Source organism: Topomyia yanbarensis, chromosome 2, assembly GCF_030247195.1.
Source record: "Topomyia yanbarensis strain Yona2022 chromosome 2, ASM3024719v1, whole genome shotgun sequence".
NCBI lineage: Eukaryota > Metazoa > Arthropoda > Insecta > Diptera > Culicidae > Topomyia > Topomyia yanbarensis.
In genome coordinates, this window is record NC_080671.1 from 459600255 (window position 1) to 459621909 (window position 21655).

The window sequence follows — 21655 nt, forward strand, 5'->3', positions numbered from 1 at the left end:
TAAACACATATGGGCTTTTCGATTGACTGACACCGGAGTAGTGGATTGCACTGGTTTTGCATTTTCTAGCAGAAGTGTCAATGGAACATACCCAGTTTTCTGCACCTCTGCTAGAAAGTGCAAAAACGGTGCAGTTTCAGTGCACTCCACTACACCGGTGTCAATAAATCGAAAACCCCAATAGAGTAGCTTCGATGGTTATTACTGAGTTGGCGGAAAATTTTGTAACTCGTACCGTCAAACATAAATGTCTGTTTGACAGTACGAGTTAAAGAATTTTGCGTCAACTCTAATAATATCTTGCCAAATTTGAAATCATAGTGTCATGTCGGTTTGTCGGTGGTATTAGTATTAGTAATGCATTGTCGCGCACTTTAGAGGTGTGCGCCACGCCGCCGCGCCGCGCCGACGATTGCATGTAAAAATAGTAAGCACATCGGCGTGACGCCGGCGCGCCGCCGATTCCTACCTGAAATCGGCGGCGCGGCGCACACCTCTAGCGCACTTTAGATCCTGGAATTATCTTTCGTCATTATTTCCAATTTTTAGTTCACACACATACTTTTGGATATATTCGAATCGAACAAAAATATCTATTTCTAATTTGGAAAAAAATAAATGTTCTCCCTAATTTTTTTATTAAAAACGCTCCTGAAGCAAGATTTCGAGGGTATATTAAAATGATCAAACATGGATTTGTATTGTATTTGACCAAACCTACAACATTTAACAGATGATTTGAAAAGTACATCCAATTATTTTTATTTTGTAGCACCGTGTTATAGATCACACCATCTTTCCACCTTATTTCTATTTCTGCATCTTGAGACCAGGCGTCATTGCATTTTAGTACAAATTTGAGAACTCAGCTAGCTTGTGGGCAGGTGGGAGGCGAAATTTTTGTGTCAATATTTAGCACAACTCTTTCTAAACTGCTCATAACAGCTGTGAAACATACATTTTGAAGTACATAGTAGGTAGTTAGCTAATTTGTGTTTGTCGTGTGTTCAAATGCAAATATTTCAAATCATAAATTCCTAATGATATGAATCCGCACAAATTTTGATAGTTCGATATAGATGTTTATTCTGTGTTTCACTTGAAGTGGGGAGCATTAATGTTTTTTCCATTATATCCAACATATGAAGCACCGTTTGGTGAATGTGAGATTGAGGAGTGAGTCAGAGAGTGCGCCCGATACCGGTAACTTTTTTTTTTGCTCTCCCGGTCATTCATAATGGCTGCCTGAGACACGGCTTTTTCACACAGCTCAAGACGGTCTGCTCCAGAGGGTGAAAAATCGATCGATCCATTTTTACGGCTCCGCAACCCACTTGGTTGGATGTGCATTTGTTTGATCCTGCCTCGACGAACCCGTAAAAACCTCCATTATCTGCAATAGTGTTCAAATTACTGTTATTCATGTACGTTGTGTTTGGTTCTTCTCCGGCGACGACGACGACGATTGTGACTTGTAGTACTACGGCCACCGGAACAGCCTACCCAGCAACGCAGACGGGTTATGCAGTAGCAACAGCGGCCGCACCGGCAGCACCAGCAACTTACGGAACAGCAGCGGCCGCAGCACGCCCGGCAGGATACGATCAGGCTTACCAGACAGCTGCCACTCCGGGGACGTACGCAAGTGAGTACTAGTATCTAATTTTGAGTTTCAGCAGTATTACAAAAAAAATATCAATGTGCCAAATTTCTGCGTTTCGTACTTTCACCTTTGCCTAACAACAAAAATCACGATATAGAGGTCAATGTACCTACACCTGCCAAGAACATGTAGAATCGCAATTTAGAATGGCGTTACGGTGGTGGAGTTGCTCATATTCCGTTTTTTTATGTGATGAGGGCACTGCAGCTATAGATGTAGATAAAACGAATGTGTTCCTGCACGAAAAATCGACTAATGGAATAGGTTTTTATTGCTCGTATACAAACAGTTTCTAGCCCTAAAATCTTTGAATTTAAGAAATGGTCACGGAATAACTAGTGTGATTGTATTGTCATCAGGAACATTAATTCTAATTAGGTGTAGCTACAAAAAGTTTCAAGAATCGACACATTTTTTTCTGAAAACAGATTATCTTCCAGCAACAGCAGCGACCTACGACTACGGTTACGGCCGTACCACTCAAACCTACGACACTAGCAAAACTTACTACCAACAGGCGGGTGCTACCGCAGGTTACACCGCAGCCCCGACCGGCTACGACACATCGGGCGCGGGTACAGCTAAGGTAATAAACTTCCAGCCGGCTACACAAGCCACATACACTGCTCAGCCAACGCGAGCTACAATTCAAACGGCCAAGCCGCCTCAATACGCCGGTCCACCGCAGGCCTACGTCACACAACCGGGTGGTTACTCTCAGACGGTGAATAGTGCTCCAAAGTCGGCTGCAGCGGCTCAACCGGTCGCTCCGAACGCTAACACTTATTCCGGTTACGAATCGGCTCTGTACAGCGCCGCCACTATGTATGTCGCTCAGCAGCAGAATAACAAGGCCGGTAATCCGGTCGGCGGTCAACAAGGACAGGGCGGCGGTTGGCAAGGGTAAGTTTCAGAAAAAATCAAATTTTTCTGTATTATCTACTCTAACGTCCTGTTTTTCCTCCAGCTATAAGAAAAGACCGATCGGAATGCATCCATTCAATGCACCACGTCCCAAGCTTCCACCAAAACCGCAACCAATCCACTATTGTGACGTGTGCAAGATAAGCTGTGCTGGACCGCAAACCTATCGTGAGCATTTGGAAGGTCAAAAGCACAAGAAGCGTGAAATTTTACTGAAACAGGCTTCCGAACCGGGAACTCCTGCACCAGCTAGACCACCCAACAGTCTCCACTGTGAACTGTGCGATGTTACTTGCACTGGGAATGATGCCTATGCGGCCCACGTGCGTGGTGCCAAGCATCAAAAAGTCGTCAAGTTGCACACCAAGCTGGGAAAGCCGATTCCAGCGTGTGATCCAGCTCCAAATTCCGAGGAGAAAAAAGATGGCGAAACGGATGAAAATGACGAGTCGGTGAAACCCGTTGGAAATGAGTATATCGAAGAGATCATGGATGACGAAGGAAAACTGGTTAGTTTCAACTGTAAACTATGCGAGTGCAAGTTCAACGATCCAAATGCAAAGGAAATGCACATGAAGGGACGTCGTCATCGGCTCCAGTATAAGAAAAAAGTTCAACCAGATCTGTTTGTGGATATGAAGCCAACAATGAAGCAGAAGAAGATTGCTGAAGCTCGTGCACATCGTCATGCTTTGCAGGAGGATTATTGGAACCGTCGCCGCATGGCAGAAGCCGAAATGGACGACGGAGAGCATGGAATGCGTCAGTTCGGACGTCATCCATTCTATGGTATGTTACCCGGGCGTCGTCCGGAGTCGTCCGATGATCGTCACGTTGTTGCTCGTCATGCCGAGATTTATCCGAAAGAGGAGGAACTTTTGACGATTCAACGTATTGTTTCGCACACCGAGCGTGCTTTGAAGCACGTTTCGGATGCAATGACTGGCGGTAAGGAAGAGAAGAAGGAAGTTGAGGCCGACAAAAAGGATGGAAAGGATGATCAGAACAAACCGGATGCTAATCAAATGATTTCCTTCCACAAAGAAGTCGAGGGAGGCACTGTCCGCTTGTTGAAGGGAGTTATGCGCGTTGGATTATTGGCTAAGGGTACGTCGGTTGGTAAAGGTAACCGGAAACAATTTTTAATATTTTCTTTATTCGAACAGGACTCCTTCTACATGGTGATAACACTGTTCATCTGGTTGTACTTTGCGCTGAGAAACCAACAACCTCGCTACTGAAACGCGTTGCTACTGAATTACCAATTCAGTTGAAGAAGGTCACCGAAGAGCACAAGTACACGGTCACGATGGCCCCGGTTGACGGTGCCGTTTTGGTGTCGGACGGCACAATTACAGTGAAAATATCCCTCACATCGCCGCTGCTACGCGAAGGTAAGTACCGATAGTTCCTTTTTGATTATTATAGGTTACGCTTGTTGTGGCAACTCTATCCTCCAATCGGCCAGAAGACAAATCACGATTTCGAGTTACCAGTTTCAATGATACAATTCCGCTGCAGTTAAAACCGAAGTTTTTCAATCTTTCTTCTATATTTAGAACGGATATATGGGTACATCGTGGTCCTGGACATTGTGAAATTGGTGTTTCGAAATCAAACAAATTGCATACGATTTGCTGAGCTGAAAGAAATATGGAAAAACGTCACGGTTTTTTAATATTTTTTTCCACACATGGTCAGAGGCTTGCCCAGTTGGTCTGGTACTGTGTGTATATGTCCGCAAGAGACGGGTCTATATTGTTCGATTTTAAAGACGAGACACTTGAAGTTTTTTGGTAATACCCCTCACAGAAATGGACGACAGAAAAGCAGATGAGTCTAACACAAAGTTATGTAAATATTTCCCCAAGGCACTCGACCTTACTGAAAAGTAGCATATATGTTATGTAAAAATAGGATGCTGTTGGTTTCGTTCTGTGTCGGATTCCACAATTGGTGCATTAGAATTATATGTTGCATATATCAAAAGTATTCCTATTGAAAGAACAAATTTTCGGGTTCCTTCTTTGATCCCAAATAGTAGTACATTTTTGAAGCGATGGGTTCCTTCCCGGGTTTCCATTTCGCAACACTTTACGTGCGTTGCAAATGTAGTCAGTTATAAGCTTGTACGCTAGTACTAGTTACATCCAACTTGTGTGTGTCAACGAAACAGCAACCGTTGTTTATTTGTCTATCTTAAACTCGTAAATTCAAAGTGAAAAACTGCTTCGCTTGTGTTTATATTTATACGTGTCCATTGCTCGTGAAAAGGGGTACAATTCGCGCTAACTTGTTTGTAAGATTTTACGACTGATTTCGCATTAAGGTGTAGCGAAATCTTTAATCTGTTTCTTCTTCCGCGGTGAACGAAAAAAATGCGGATAACAGCATCAGCACAACGTTCAAAGCCCGCTCCCGGGCGAAGAAAGTGGTGCGAGCCAAAGTAAGATGGATGCTTGCAAATTCTGCACATCCAATGTTCCGATTCGAGCATTTCCGCAGCCGTAACTTTGAAGTGATGTTGAGAAGCTGGTATTTGCCAGGCTGAAAAATTGATTCTCCCACGAATGCGTTGCGTTGCGAAGCACGGTGCTATTCGTAGATTGCATACTAACGATTATCATGTTGCCTATAGGTAGTTCAACTCATCTTGATTGTGAGATAAATTATCGGGAATGAACTTTATCTCTTTTGAGTTCAGTAAACAATAGCATGAGAATCATTATTGCCGGCCACGACCATCTTCACCGATACTGAGGATAGGGTAGGAAATGTTGATGTAATACCTACTTAGAGAAGGCCCCCGACTCAGCGACGCTTCCATAGTTATTACGGAGTTGGATTGAAGGACAGGTATAGGTAAAAATTGATTCTCCCACGAATGATGTCTGCAAAGTGATAAAAAAATGAAATTACTGCGGCGAATAAATCGTCCGAAGTCGACTCAATCGCTCATCCCAATACAAGCAGTATATAGGCAAGCACTGCACGTGGTCTGTCACGCTCGAAGTTAAAACGGACAGGTACGATAAAGCGATCAGCATAGAAGAGCTGATTCGATTTTCCCACAATTTAGGTGGGTGATCTTTTAAGGCCTAAACGTCGCATAGTTGTCCGTGATAACGAGCACGACGTTGTGCAGAATACAGCATTTTCGCCTGCTCGTGCTGATTGTGAAAATAAAACGCCACCTTCGAGGTCAAAAACTGTACGAAAGATCGATTCCACTTCTAAGAGAAATAAACCCAGAATCAGTATCGTTGGAATCTCAGAAGAATGTGTCCACACGGAAACGAAAAACTACCTAAAATTGAGTTCCTTTGACTCAATCTCGTGGTATCGTGGGGGAGCTTAAAATTAGGTAAACCGTGTTGAAGGTAGTTTCCATTTAACCACGGCAAAATTACAACTCATTGATATGTTTTTTATACTCAAATTTAAGTTGAATTTACCTAATTTTGAGTTCACCCCAAACAACTCAAAAGTACCTTCCTCCACGGAAGACCTCGACTGAGTCGAATCTCTCTTTTTGTTTTTGACAACACTAATAAGTGCGAAAGCGACGCACAACTCAAAAGTAAGTTAAAAGAACTTATTCTGCAGGTTGTTTTATTTAACCGTGCAGGATGAATTTCTTAAGATTTTAAGAGATTTCAGAAACGACAATTTATGCAGATCAATCCCATTGTAATAACATTGGAAACTGTTGCCAACACCTACAATTGCTTGCTGAAGCGTCAACGTGTCTAAATTTGCCGGGACCGCTGCCGGATCCTCCAAGACGTCGATGTTTTCCGACACTGCAATTGCTCCGAATATGGCCAGAAAGCACACGCCTGCTCCAAGTCAATATGTTGCCCAAAATGTAGGGAAGACGACAAAGCCAAGCATTGCGATGCCGCTAACCCGAGTGTGTAAACAGTGTTGGAATTAATGCAGCCGCACAGTCTGCCAACGAGAAAAGGAACGTGAGTCGAGGATTGATTACTCGTAGCACTTACCCGCAATGATGTAGTTGTCCGGAAAGGAAACCAGTACCAACCATGGTTCGCCAGGTAGAAGGTAGTGTATTCCGTTGCGATAGAAACAAAACCAGAAGTGCGTAAGCATCGTCCACACACTTGTATCAATTGCATGGAGAAGAAAACACAAGTGGAAACTAAAAGCAACTTTTGACCGAATCGACCATGAGATTCTTCTCAAGACGTCCGACAAATTAGGAGCGTCCGACAAGTTTACGTCGTTGATACGCTCCTATCTTACGCACAGAATGTTTTATTTGAAACTGGGGGCCTATTCTCACATTCACGTTACTTAGTGACTAGAAGAAAATTTCCTTCTAGTCACTAGGCGACGTAACTGTGAGAATAGGACCCCTAATCTCTCCAATCTGCTTAAGGACCACAACTAGAGAAGCCCATTCACTGATTTTAAAACGGGCTATCACCTTTTCTCTTTCCAGTTTTTCTAAATATTCAGTAACTCTCTCTGAGCCTGAAAAGAACCTCATATGCTCGTTTCAAAATGGGAGAATCTTCAACACAAGATCTGCTTCGAACCCCATAATTGGCGAATAAAGATCACTTGAAAAGACTTCCGAATATTTCTCTTTGATTTCAGTCAAAGCATTTTGAGCTAAATTTGATAAACGCATATTGTTGATCTGTAAAACCCCTGTAAAATATTGTTTCCACTCAGGATAAAATAGATTCAACCAACAATGGTGTAAAATCGTACTCAGAATGGTAATAATCTTAAAATGGTCCTAAGACACACCACCAAGTAAATTTTTCCTAAAACCAATTTCGAACCATTCACCACCTCCAATTCTTTTTCGCTACTCTATAATGACATGTCGAAAAAATTCCTATAATATAATTTAACACCAATTACAGTGACAGTATGGAAGAAAGTTATCTGTATTTATCCATTAATACATTTATTTTAATCCATAGATGCAAACAATTTTAGCCCAGGATATGGAAGGTGATAGCTCTACTGCACATCTAGCGATCCCGTTTCAAAAATTTCATTTTCATACACGTACATTCTGAGGTCGGCTTCAAATACAATAAACCCCGCATGAATACATCCACGCACCAATTGGATGCGTACAATACATTCACACTTCCTGAATTAAAAATGAAAACCTTTTCTTCTATTCATGTATACCAAAAATAATATCGATCAATTAATACGCTTCTACCTTATGTCTTTCCTTTTTTCTTTATTCGGCATATTATTTTTCCTTTTGTTACCATATCTTAAATTAGATTCATACTAACACTCACTAACACGATAAATTGCTTATTCTCTCAAATACTCTCACAATCTCTCATTCCAAACGTACAAACGTGGCCTTCACGATAACACAAACCTGGCCAGTCTACTTTCTACTTCTGCCGCAGTCAGACGTACAATCGAGCCAAGTGAACAACAGGCCTCTCGATCTAGTGTGCATTGTCTCGAGAACAAAGGAAATATCGAATTATTCTTATCATGAGTAAAGTTGACGAAAAAGCTCTACTCCCCAACGCTGCGGTCGTTGATTTTAAATTTTGTCTAAAACGACCGAGTTTTAGTGAAGTGGAATACCTTCTGAAGGTAAAAATGCAACTTAGGCTTGCGGAAGTCTTGTACCTTCCGTACCATCATCTTCGCAATGTAGTGTTAATATCATTCAACACGTTAGCACAAGCCGAGCGTTTAGTTTTGAAGAACAATTTAAAACACGTGGTTGAAAATGACAACGTTGGAATTAAGATTCCCGTATACATTGAGAATGATTATATAGATGTAAGGTTATATGACCTATCACCTCGTACCCCTCCTGAGCCAATTGCAAAATGCATGTCGCAATACGGAGAAGTAGAATCCGTTACACCTGATACTTGGAGAAACTTCTTCCCGGGTACACCTAACGACGTGTTTGTAGTGAGGGTGCGGGTTGAAAGGCCTATACCCTCCTACTTGACAATAAAACTCAAAACTCACGGAACTACAATTATGCAAACTACGCTATGCACCCAAGAGGGGCAAACTCCTACGTGCAAGTATTGTAATCAGACAGCTCATCGTACACAACCTTGCGCGGAAGATGCAGAGGAAAATACATCTCAACCGATTGCCAACTCATCTACGGCAAACCATCCTAAAACAGAGTTTTCAATACCAATGCCTGAACCACGGCTCACAGAAAGGAGGTTTGCTATTCCGCGAATTGACAGTTTTCGGTGACGTCAGAGAAATCGTTGAGATAAACAAACGGATTTCTCGAAAGTTGTTAATTGACAATATTTGAGCTCTTACGGTGGAAAAAATAGTGTGCAATGGATTTTTGACGTAAATTACGCCGTAATTACACTAGACACAGTGGATAATCAGTGCATCTATGTGATTATCAGCGTAAATCCGGAATTTGGATGCATGCCATAGAAAACATATCCCACCGTAATTTTCTGATCATAGCAAAGGTGTTGGACATCCGCATAGCTTCCTTGTGATTTACCAGGTGCTGATCATTCGTTAGCAGCAAACAATATATGAATTTCATGTAATTGTTTTCGCCGACGATTTCTATGACGCGCTCTCGTCAAATGTTTACACTCTAACGAGCTAGCCTAGTATATGTAAGCCGTGGCCTGAACCACAAACGGCGGTCAAATGTGTGGCAGCTGTTCAGACCGTAATGACAACCGCAAAAGAATCATCCAGCACCCCAAAGGCAACTGTAAGCCACATCGGCAACGAATGTAGTAACAATGACGACGGATTTACACTGATCAACAATAAGTGCAAGAATCAGGGGAGAACATCTGATCCCGGATACCAAGCCAGCTTCGACCGGGATGTGAAAAACAAGAGAGAATTAAATGATCCCCCTGACGCTGCTTACCAACAAACCTCGCGAAAGAAGGTTTCCGCTCGCAATAAAAAGTTGCGCGCACGAAATTCAATATTAGTACAATAATTCTTGTTTGCATTTTAATTTTTACTTGTGAACATATAAAAGATCCATGGCTCCGTTAAGCTACCGCTCCACTCCGGGAAAATAAATCCTCCGAAAAATGAGCGAATCAGTCACGGTATCCTTTATGAGCTCGCTGTCTTGCTGGCGCTATTCCAAAACATGTCGTTTTTCTTGGAAGTGAAGTGTATGTTTTGACACCTTCATTGATTTCCACGAAATTAAAATGTTATCACCTTCTCCGGTGAGTAGGAAAAAAATCAGATAAATTTTATCGGGATAATTATTCTCGCGCTATTTGTCGCTATTTGAATCTACTTATCTCGGAAAAGTTGGACATCGTATAAGCCTTTCTCGCGTGAGTGTGTGCGAATTACACCCTGGTAATTAAGTGAACGTTTTAGCACATACATACGCTGTCTCAGGCATCAGTCCACCACTCGCGCGTTTATGAATCGGTCTCGTCCGGCCATCCACCCTCACGAAGTTACATGCACGCGTGGACACGCGACATAAACGTTAACGTTACAAACGCTCGAGCCCTTCGCGATCATCTACGAACAGCTACGTACAAACTCCCGCGATCGCGCGATCAGGAATCGGCGTCGATACCGGAAGTCTAGGTCCATGCCTTCAATTGAGCCAATAAAAAAAATGAAAGCTTCCATATCCACTAGACAACACGCTCCATGGCGTCATGGCCGGAGGAAATATGGGTCAGAATGTGAATTGTACACCGAAAACTACATACCAGAATGACGGTCCGCATGACCATCCAAGAATGCACGCGAATATGTGAATGGCCACACGGTTACAAAATCGACTTTTGTACTCGCGAAGTCACAAGCACGCGAGAACACGCGATAAACACGTTAACATACCAACGCTTAAGCCTTTCGCGATCAATAACATACACCTACGCCCGCGGTCGCGCCAACTTTATAACACCTCGGTAATATGGTGAACGTTTTACTACTTACGCGGTTTCAAATGCGAACCCACGAACGCCCGGGTTTGCGGTCTTTGCCCTCCATCCAAGCAAATTAGGTCCATACATTCAGCCAATCAGAAAATAAAGCTCATATCCACTAGACAATACAACATAGCGACAGGATCGGGAACTCTAGTGATATGGGCGAACTAACATTCTTCTAGCATCGGAACCGTGCATCGAAAATTAAGTATCAGATTCATGATTCGCGATCATTCAAGAAGGCACGCGAATTTGCGAAAGGTACATGGTTTTAAAGTAGAATTTGTACACTGTACACAGTTACGTACACGTTAGCATACGCGACATACAAACGCAGACGCGGTGGAACCAGTTAACGTATAAACGGTCGAGCCCTTTGCGATGAAACACGCGATCGCGAAGTCCCTACATATCTGAAGCGCACAATGAATATCAAATTCAGAAACACGGCCCACTGCAATTGTTCTTACGCAGTTTTAGTGGGTGACATTTTCCATCTTGTTTGCAATTATAGTGAGTGTTTCCGATGGGAAACCTGCAGAGACTTTGGCTCTACAGCTCTAGCAGGACAAAAGATATGGATGGGTTCAGCTGAAGTAAATGAAATAATTTTAGTAAATGATATGAGTCATCTTTTAACAAAAGAAATTGAGTTCTATATTTCACCACACCAACACTAAGTTTCCAACGGAAAGAGGCACATATTAGGTGTCTTCTACAAAGTTGTAGAACAAGCTGTTTTGAGTAATACTTGTAAGCATGTCCACATTCTACCACTCTTCCTTTAAAAACTAGTGTTGCCAATAGTGGAACTAAAACTGTGTTGTCGAAAGATGACTTCTATTATATAGGCCTATTTTCGCCATGTTTCTATTATCGCCTTATCCATCTGAAAACATTGGCTGAAGCAGCGTCGGCCATCTTTGTTTAACGCATTGTGTCGAATGGTATGGTGACAATTGAGGCCGATTCAAGTTTTCGTTGCGTTCAAACACGAACATTTCACTGTTATATTGGTTCTCAACAGGAAAGGGAAATGTTGATGTCAATTTATACGCATTCCATCGATTGTAGGTCATGTAATTGATGAAATAGTGAGGCACCCTCCCTTTTCGGTTTAAAAATCACTTTATTGGGATGGACTGTACACGACGGATACCTAAGTGTCACTTTATTTCTGTTGGTCGTTGTGGTGTTTCCGCTTTCTGTTGGAAGAGTAGGAAATCTCTTAATAATCACCGTCGAAGAGGAATCGTAATCGTATCGTAATTGGAATCACTATTGTCGGGTAACACTTCACTCTTCGTACTTGATCTTTTGCCAGATCGAATTTGCAAACAAAACTGTTTCCATCAACCGGAATCGATTTCTTATATAGCGCTGGAAATTTTTGCACGACAAAAATTGGAGCATTTCTGAATATTCTACAAAACTGGCGTCACTGCAACTCACGCAGTCATCATTCAGTGCGTGTGATGATGTTGATGATGGTAATGACGTCGGGTGTTCATCGGTAGCGACGGTGCGCTTGTTTATTTGGTTTTTTACTGAAACAGTTAACCTCACTTTTCTTGAGAGTTCACTTGTACTGTTTACATGGACTTAGAAAATTTGGGGACGACTAGATTCGCTCGAAGTAAATCGCAAAGTATTTCAAGTCTATGCAAACAGTACAAGCGAACTGTCAAAAATGAACACTGAGTTCATTTGTGACGTCACCGTAAAGTATTCAATACTTTACGGTGACGTCACAAATGAACTGAGTGTTGGACTTAAAAAAATTCTTCACGATTAGCTTCGAGCGAATCCAGTCGTCCACAAATATTTCTAAGTCCGTGTAAACAATACAAGCGAACTGTCAATAAAAGTGAGGTTAACTGTGTCAGTAAAGAACCTAATTCAATTCTCGCCGTCTCGTAATCTTTCGCTCTCTTTATCTCTCATTCACTCGGTCTACAGCGCTATGGTTAGTGGGGATTGGAAATGTTATTTTGTTTCCTTTTGGCATGGAATGCGAGTCGTTCACATGGCAAGTGGGCGGTAGGGTGAATCGAATGAACATGCTAGTTTTTCTTCTTGCGGACGCAACACTCTCTAGTATGGTAAAATAGACACTATTAAAATAGTTCCAAAAATACTATTCAGTTCAACAAAACCAATGATCACTTACAGTGATAAACTGATACACACAGTGCCACTTAGTTCTGAAAGTGTAACTTAGTTCGCTTTCTTCATGTAAATTGTGGAAAAATCTTATACAAACTTCGAACACAATGTCCGATTTGGCTCAATTTGGAGCAAAGACTGGGTCAATTGGCATAAAGTCATTTGGCATAACGGATATTTGACATAATGGTAATTCTCAAAATGATGCCAAATGACCATTATGCCAAATAACCGTTACGCCAAATCTTCATTATGCCAAATGATCTTATGCCAAATGACTTTATGCCAAATAACCCGCTCCCTGATGGGACTAAAGGGCGAACACGAAATTATTGCGACACCGAAAATGTCATGCCAATTTTCTTATAATGTTTAAAATCAAACCAAAATTTTAGGGTAGTTTTATATATATATATTTACTTCAAAAATCAAAAGAAAAGTTAATCGATGGAGCCTTGAGTGTAAAATTGAACGCATTTTCGCTTGATGCCCTCCATCAAAGTCTTTACAGTGTCATCCGGTACCAGTTTCTCAGTTTTTTCCATTTTCTTAACATGTCCTTCTCGTCTTTGACTGTCTTCTTGCTCTTCCGAAGTTCCCGCTTCATCATTGCCCAGTACTGCTCCACCGGGCGCAGCTCCGGACAGTTTGGCGGATTCATGTCCTTTGGAACAAAATGGACAGAATTGGCCTCATACCACTCCAGGACACTTTTAGAATAATGGCATAATGCCAAATCTGGCCAAAATAGCGGAGCTTCGTCGTGCTGCTGCAAGAACGGCAAAAGGCGCCTCTCGAGGCACTAAGATTTGTGGATCTAGCCATTTACTGTGTCCTTTGTCACGGAAGGCTCACTCCTCAGTCCGCAAGAGCAGATGGCCTGCCAAATGAGATATTTGGAGGCGAACTTCGACATTTTCTTCTTCTTAAATTTATCGTCCACATAGAACTTGCTCTTGCCGGTGAAAAACTCCAACCCCGGAGTTTGCTTAAAATCGACTTTTATATACGTTTCGTCGTATATCACACAGCAGCCATATTTTGTCAGCATCTTCTCGTAGAGCTTCCGTGCCCGAGTTTTAGCCGTCGATTGTTGCCACTCGTCGCGGTTTGGGAAGTTCTGTACCTTGTATAGCTCTGCGACATGCCAATCTTTTTAGCCAAATCACGGCTTGAGACGTTGGGATTTGCTTTAATCATCCGCTTCACATTTCCCTCCGTCTTTTTGTTTTCCGGTCCCGGTTTTCTTCCAGCTCCTTTGCCGTGGCCAAACGTCAACCGCTCCTGGAACCGCTTCAACACTCTGGAGACGGTTGAATGGTGAATGTTCAACAGTTTTCCCAACTGCCGGTGCGACAGGTCAGGAAATTCCAGGTGCTTGGAAAGAATTTGTTCTCTCGACTCGCGTTGGATCACCTCCATTTTCGTTAAATCGAAAAACACGACTTCGAGTTTGACAGCATGTAAACAATACACATCAATGAGAAAGTGTGCAAAATTTGGTTGATTTTTACCCAATGGTAAAAAAGTTATGCCCTGTTGAATGTGTCGCAATAATTTCGTGTTCGCCCTTTACGAATCGATTCAAGAATGAGCCCGATTGAGTTTTCAAAAATTCGTTTTTAGGCAGTCATAACTTATGAAATATATTTGACAGATTGATGGATTTCAATCCAACTTTTTTCATTAAATCATCAATCATCAAGTATTGACCAAAATATCGCTACATGCGCGTTACTTCTATCCCCAAGCGAGCATTTACAACATCCAGTTTGATCTTGTCATCCACGGTTACCTGCGAATCCTTTCTTATAGAATGTATTTAGCAAGAACTTCATTGTCAGCTTGTCCCGAAAGTACTCCAGGTGACTGTCCGCGATGAATATAAACAGTAACACCATTGCCTTGTCGTCTTTCTTCTTGAAGAGCTTGCATTCAAAGTCCCGAATACCTTGAGCCGCCAACTAGGCACTTTTCCCGGAAACGATGTCTTTTTTGCACTGGTGGTCTTCCTCCTTAATTCCAGACAAAACTTCCAGGTTGCAAAGACTCGATTTCCGCTATCTTGTGGTATTGTGGATTTCTTCAGCTCATTACGCTATTTTCACTCGGGTGATCTGGCTTCTTCCTATAACCTAACCTAATGAATAAATGTCTTACGCGTAATCTTTTGCGTAAACTACTTTTATAGTAAAGCAACTGCTACTTATGACGCTTTTGCTTGAAGCGAAACTGAGAAGTTTTAACCCCAACTGCTGTCAGTATAAACTGACAGCGGTTGGTGTTTGAACCTGACTCAGTTTCGGGGTCTAGCAAAAACGCCATTAGATTGATTGTTAAAGCGACTGCTACCTTGTTTTTTTAAATCTTTTTTTTTTCAATATCACATGGAAATACTAGTACTACAAACCTCATATCATAGCTTACAAATCGAACAATATAGACTCAGTTGGGCGGTACGGGTAATGAAAAGTGTTACTAAACTGGCTTCTATATGTGGAGGCGACCGATTATGATCAAATATTTCATTGCTATAAGTATGTAAAAGTGACATGAATGAAACCGAATAGTAAATAAGCTGCGACAAAATCAGTTTAATCGATATTTTGCCATATTCCAAAAATATATCGACGGGTATCACCGAAATGCACTTCAACGCAATGTGGCACGTTGGTTAAACTATTTTTCGCCAGGTGTTGTTAAATCGATGGAGAACAAAATATCTGACGGAATCAACCTGTAATAAGCAAGATAAACGGACGGACTCCGTCCGCCTGATGTCCATTATCTTGCTTCTTCGGCCATCCTAGCATCAGTAGCATTCATCGAAGGATAATTTGTTCTGCACCCCCTCAAAACCACTATCACTAGTCGATAAGAAGAAGAAGCAAGTATGTAACGATGCGAAACCACGACCATACACCGACCAGTGCACAGAGGAAAAACAAACAATCTGGATGTCATCGAATGTCAACTAGTTATGTCCCTTATCCCATCACGTTGGTCAACATTTCTCCACACTCGTGAACTAAAGTATAGCAATGTAGCAAGATGATGACATCCACGTTGGTGTTTGGATAATGATGCATTGATGATGGGATTTAGATTTGATATCCCTAACACGAATATCAAGTATCAACCAAGAGAAAAAGCCGTGCTTAATGGATTAGCTAGGTGCACATAAATCTAGCCACCACAGTACAAGTAAACTATTGAGTGTGATTGCAGGACAACTCTAAACAACCAAAAACTCCATTCCCAGAAAGAACAAAAAAACAGGATTTTTGACCATCACATTTTCCCCCTAGTTTGCAAGCTCCCCTGAACCTGATTAATGGTAGTTATCGTTTGGTTGCGAGAAGCTGCAATAAAATCATATCTCTAGTTCCCATGCATGCAGATGACTATCATTGATCCACTAGCAACAAAAAAAAAGAATAACTCTAGTGATTTGTCTTTTGTGCTCCCAGCAACAAAAGAAGCAATGGTCAAACACCCTGTCAATAAAACTTATTCACTTCTTTTCTTATATTATCTTTTCTTGAAAACAACAAAAAAAATCGAAAAATAAAATCAAACCAAAAATACACTCGACGGAACAAAATAAAAACAATCATGCCAACAAATCGAAATCACATATAAACAGATGCAAACAGTACAGCTGCGAACGAGCAAGTCGCCCCCAGCTCGGAAGATTTACTGCCACGGGAGCCCTGTCTCCAGGCACTTGCCGCACTTCGACACGCGAAGTGGTTCCAGGTTTGTGTGTTGAAACTACATTTACTTCTATTCTATTTTAATCAGTAATCATGTTTGTTTTCATTTTATTTTTGGATTGAGAAAAAAAAAGAAATGGTCGAGAGCCATCAATAGTTTAGCTCACTATCACTATTTATAGGTACATTTGGTTTGCGGCAATGCCCGTCGTCAGAAAACGTTTTTTATATGTTTGGGTGATGCAATATTATAGTTTTTACAGCACTTTTCAGATGGTTTTAGTTAGAAACGCCGGCAAAATTTGAGTGCGATCCGATGGAAGTTTACGTGATGAATTCGAGAAAGTAAATTGTATGGAGGTTCATGCATAGTCTGTCTCAGAAAGTAGTAACAAATTTAACATTTTTTGAAAAACTCATTACCTCTCCCATGCAATGAGCCTGTGGAGGATGCAACGATTGGCAATACCACTATACTAGAACGCATACTGGGACGCAACACAGTTGACATTTTGGGAACCCTTGATCCCTCCACCACAATCGAGCAATGCTTGTGCGGATGAAAGGGTCTTCCAACCCGCCACAAATGCTTCGAACACTTCAAACGCTAATACTTCGCTTCCATTAATTTGCTTTCTGCTTTGACTTCTTGAGACCAGATGTCAACCATTTATCTCGCCGACAACGTTCGTCGTTTTCTAGGGCACAACGCAGTAGATTCGAGGTGCCTATGATCCCCCACCACAGTCGACCAAGCGACCGTTAGCCGTTGCGATATTGTTCGTGGAGTTGATGAGAAAGGACTTTCCAACGCGCTTAAAACATGACATAAATAATGTCATCAATTAGAATGGAAGTACTTCGGACCTCTGCTTTGTAAGTGCCCGGGATTAGGTTTCGTACTGCTACACTGCACCTACTCCTTTAGTCCAGCATGTGCGTCATCTGTCTCCATTACATCTTGTACGCACTGGTAACCTAGAACTGAACTTTGAAGACGTCACCAGCTCTATCGTCTACGGTTTCAAAAAGTCTGACTACTACAGCATCGTTAACACGCTGTAGAATATAAACTGGGACATAAATCTTACAATTACGACGCAAACGATGCAGTGATGACTTTGTCTAATATTCTTAACTACCTAATCGACCGTCATGTGCCAAAACGAACAATTCGTACCAATCAAAACCCTCTCTGGCAATCGACCGTGTCCCTAGACGATTGAAAACTGCCAAACGAGTTGCATTCAAAAAATTCTCGAGGCATAAGATACTAGCATTATGAAACCACTACTTTCAATTCAACCACGAATACAAACAGACGCGCCTTTTTCAGCCACCAGTGAAACGTTGAGCGTCAACTGAAATCTAAGCCCAAGTTATTGTGGGAGTATGTGAACGAGCAGCGAAAAGAATCCGGACTAGTGGGACGTGAATAGCGTAGTTGGTAAATTGATTGCCTTGTACGAAGCTCAGTTGGGTTCGATTCCCAACTCTGCAGGTTGTTAGAGGGTTAGAGATTTTTTCAAAAAAAGAGATTTCTTTAACCCGAAAAGAGGCGAATGATCTTAAGCTTAACACCCCTATAATCAATATAAAGAAAAAGAAAAAATCCGGTCTTCCATCTTGTATATCATTCAGTGGAGTTTTAAGCATCGATACAAACGAAATGTGCAAATTGCTATTCTCGCTCCAGGCTGAAGGCAGCTAGTTTCCCGGGTTCAGATGGTGTACCCTCGATGTTTGTCAAAACATGCCCAGTGGGGTTCTCGAGCCACTTCGACGATTTTTCAAACTAGGGTAAACGAGCCCTTATTCATCTCATTAGTCAGGATGTCACACTATTTCGTTAATAACTCGGCCTACTGTAACTGGATTGCACTTAAATATGTTTCAACATCTTTGCTTCGTTCCTAAGAAGTAATACATTGAAGAATCGACCCTGGAAAATGTAAAATACTCACGTTTGAGTGAAGTGAAAAGTCGAGTACAACGCACCCTTATTCATCCTACCATTTAAGCTAATGCGTTGAACGGAGATAGCAGACACTGCTCTAACTAATGTGTTCAAATGGGTGGGATGAATAGAGGTGCTAAGATGAATTAGGGAGCTGTTACCCTATCTCGCCACTGGAATATTTGCTTCCTTCAAGACTTTTTGGTGGTTCGCGACGGATAAAAACAAATCAAAAATGGCAAGTTAAACGAGAGCAATAGGGATCTTTAGGAGTGTGCGGGTTAAGGCATATTCAGATGCAGATTAGTGCCGTGAGTTAATACCTCAGTCCTTTTTCAATTTTTTGGCCCGAAACTATTGAAAAAAACATTTTTTAGTTTGTTTCCTTTTAGGACAATAACACATCCAAACCCATGCGACTTGCACGACTCTATAGGTTGCCTTATCAGATCTACCATAGTTTGCAGATGAAACTTGGGATGGCAGCCTGCTGGCGGATTGAAAAAGTACCAGATCATGCTGTGTGGGGTGTTGTCCCGGTTAACAATGAGGCGAACGAGATATTTGCAGATACGTCATTTAGTAGGACAACTGTCAGTTTGCTGGTTGAATTTAATTTGGTTTTTTTTAAATTAAAAATCATAAAAGAATAATGAAGGTTTAAGAATAATATGAGTGTACTCGTAAGGACACCCGCTATCAATACATATGAAAAACTGGCACAATTTTTCCAAATTAAAGATCCCTATTATGTGGAAAAAATCACCCCATAGCACTATGGGTCACAGGAGCGGTTTTTTGGTACAAAAATCAATAACTCCCAAACCGTTCATTTTAGAGAAATCATGTCTGAGCGAATATTTTCGGGAATAAAATTGGCTTTCTTTTAAAGTAAAATATAACTAGGGTGGTCCTTTCAAACATTCTTTTCGAAAAATTATTTTTCGAACTAAATGGTGTAGCAAAGTACTTACTTCAGCAAAGTTGTAGAAAAATGTTTTTCAAGTAACATTTTCAAATAAATCAAAGTTATAGCACTATCGGTTTTCATGTTATAATTATTTTTATTCTTTAACTTAGGGTGTTTCTGAAAAAAATCAGTTTTTTAATTATAACTTTTTAAGTAGTTAGTCTATCTTCATACTCTGTATGAAGAAATTTTAGTACTTTTCATAACGCATATTTCTGCTGAAGAATATGAATCGATATCATTTTTCGTTATCGAGTTACGATCATTTTTTAAAATAAAAATGATAGTTTTCAATGACCTCTAACTCAGAAGGTTGCAAAAAGTAGCAGCTAAATTTGAACTCTTTTGAAAATGCATAAAAAATACTATCAAATATCTCGAAATCAACTTTTGCTTTTTTGTCCTTCGATGTCAAATATAAACAATAACACCACGAGTCGTGACAGTTTAATTGGTATCAATCCCATTCATGTATCGAATCGCAGTAGCCGACGACTGCTTTGATGAACGCGTGTAGTGCTTTGTATTATTAGTTCCATTAAAATGAATAAAAAAAAATCATTCGATCTCTGGAAAGTGACCAAAGGTGAAAATAAAAATAAAATAAAGGTTGTGTTTGAGGAAATTATGAGATCATTTCATGTGGGAGAAAATGAAAAAAAGAATTTCGCTCGGAATGCAAAAGCTGTAGCAATTAAAACATGTAAAGGTTTGATCAATTTTGGAAAGACAGTCATCAAATTGAGACGAAGTTGTCGATAAAAATTCGAAATATTGATAAGCCGTTAACAGTTCCAAAAAATGCACTTCCTCCCAAACCAGCATTCACAGAAATTTGTCGCTTACTCAGAACTCAGAACAAAATTCTTTCGCTTTTTAAAGTAACATGCTCTACATTTTATATTGTTTATATAATGTTCAAAATTATAGGCCGTCCAAAAAAACGAGTGCTTGAAAAGGAAAAGGAAACTTAATCTTTGGGAAAAGAAACACGATTCAGATAACTATAGCGACGACGATGCTGATGATGTTGATGATTGTGATTCTAATAATTATGAGAATGACGATTATAATAAAATAGTTATGTAGAGTAGTGAAATAAATATCTGCCTGAGCCTAACGTTTTCAATATTTGTGTACATATATTTGATAAGCTCAAAAAATCATTTAAGAACTCGACTTTTTGATCTAGTAAAGCAGGTGCTAAATGGCGATGACCAGGCGCTCAAAAACAGCCGTAAGCTGATGTCATTTGATCATAATGTTGATGTCAACATTTTTCGCTGAAGGATAAAAAAGCAAAAGTTGATTTTGGGACACTTTATAGAATTTTTTATGCACTTTCGAAAAAGTACAAATTTAGCTGCTACTTTTTGCAACCTTCTGAGTTAAAGGTCATTGAAAACTGTCATTTTTATTTAAAAAAATGATTGTAACCCGATAACGAAAAATGATATCGATTCACATTCTTCAGCAGAAATATGCGTAATGAAAAGTACTAAAATTGCTTCATAGAGAGTATGAAGATAGACTAACTACTTAAAAAGTTATAGTTAAAAAACTGACTTTTTCAGAAACACCCTAGGTTAAAGAAGAAAAATAATTATAGCATGAAAACCGATAATGCTATAACTTTGATGCATTTGAAAATGTTACTTGAAAAACATTTTTCTACAACTTTGCTGAAGTAAGTACCTTGCTACACCATTTAGTTCGAAAAATAATTTTTCGAAAAGAATTTTCGAGAAGACCACCCTAGTTACATTTTACTTTAAAAGAAAGTCAATTTAATTTCCAAAAATATTCTCTCAGACATAATTGCTCTAAAATGAACGGTTTGGGAGTTATTGATTTTTGTACCAAAAAACTGCCCTTGTGACCCATAGTGCATTGGCAGGATTCGTACTCAGCCTCAATGCACTAACCCTTACGCTATCCCTGGGCTATGATGACATGTCAGAAGAACACACGATTATTATATTGGTGACAGTGATCGTACCACTTGCCTCTAAAGCGAGATCACACACAACTGCCCCCCGACTCCAACACATTTGATCTATTTTATTTCTCCACTAGATAGCAAGGTCGAGGTTTTTATTATTTTTAGTTCATTGCTCATCGGTCTTCGGCGGGAGACAGAACTAAAAAAGACTGTCGATTTTCAGTTAACTGAGCTATGACGGAAGCGAACCCGCGTTTGAATTAAACAATTCATTTTTTTTTTGATTTTCGCACTATCACCAATGCGATAACCGGGTGTTCTTCCTGGGACGTCATCAAAGCCCAGATATAGCATAAGGGTTAGTGCGGAATCCT

The 21655-nt window shown here is 40.6% G+C and overlaps 1 protein-coding gene across 3 annotated transcripts in view; it reads left to right on the plus strand.

The window, feature by feature from the left end:
• Positions 1 to 21655, plus strand: part of LOC131685957 (zinc finger RNA-binding protein) — a 38313-nt gene that overhangs the window by 5504 nt on the left and 11154 nt on the right. Inside the window, exons 2-6 of one of the 3 annotated variants that reach the window (XM_058969991.1) lie at positions 1479 to 1645; positions 2092 to 2566; positions 2631 to 3694; positions 3754 to 3981; positions 16343 to 16455. In XM_058969991.1, the coding sequence (XP_058825974.1) occupies positions 1479 to 1645; positions 2092 to 2566; positions 2631 to 3694; positions 3754 to 3981; positions 16343 to 16455 (2047 nt within the window). Of the gene's footprint in view, positions 1 to 1233; positions 1646 to 2091; positions 2567 to 2630; positions 3695 to 3753; positions 3982 to 16342; positions 16456 to 21655 lie in introns of those variants that run through there. The other 2 variants (XM_058969993.1, XM_058969992.1) reach the window with 2 other exon arrangements.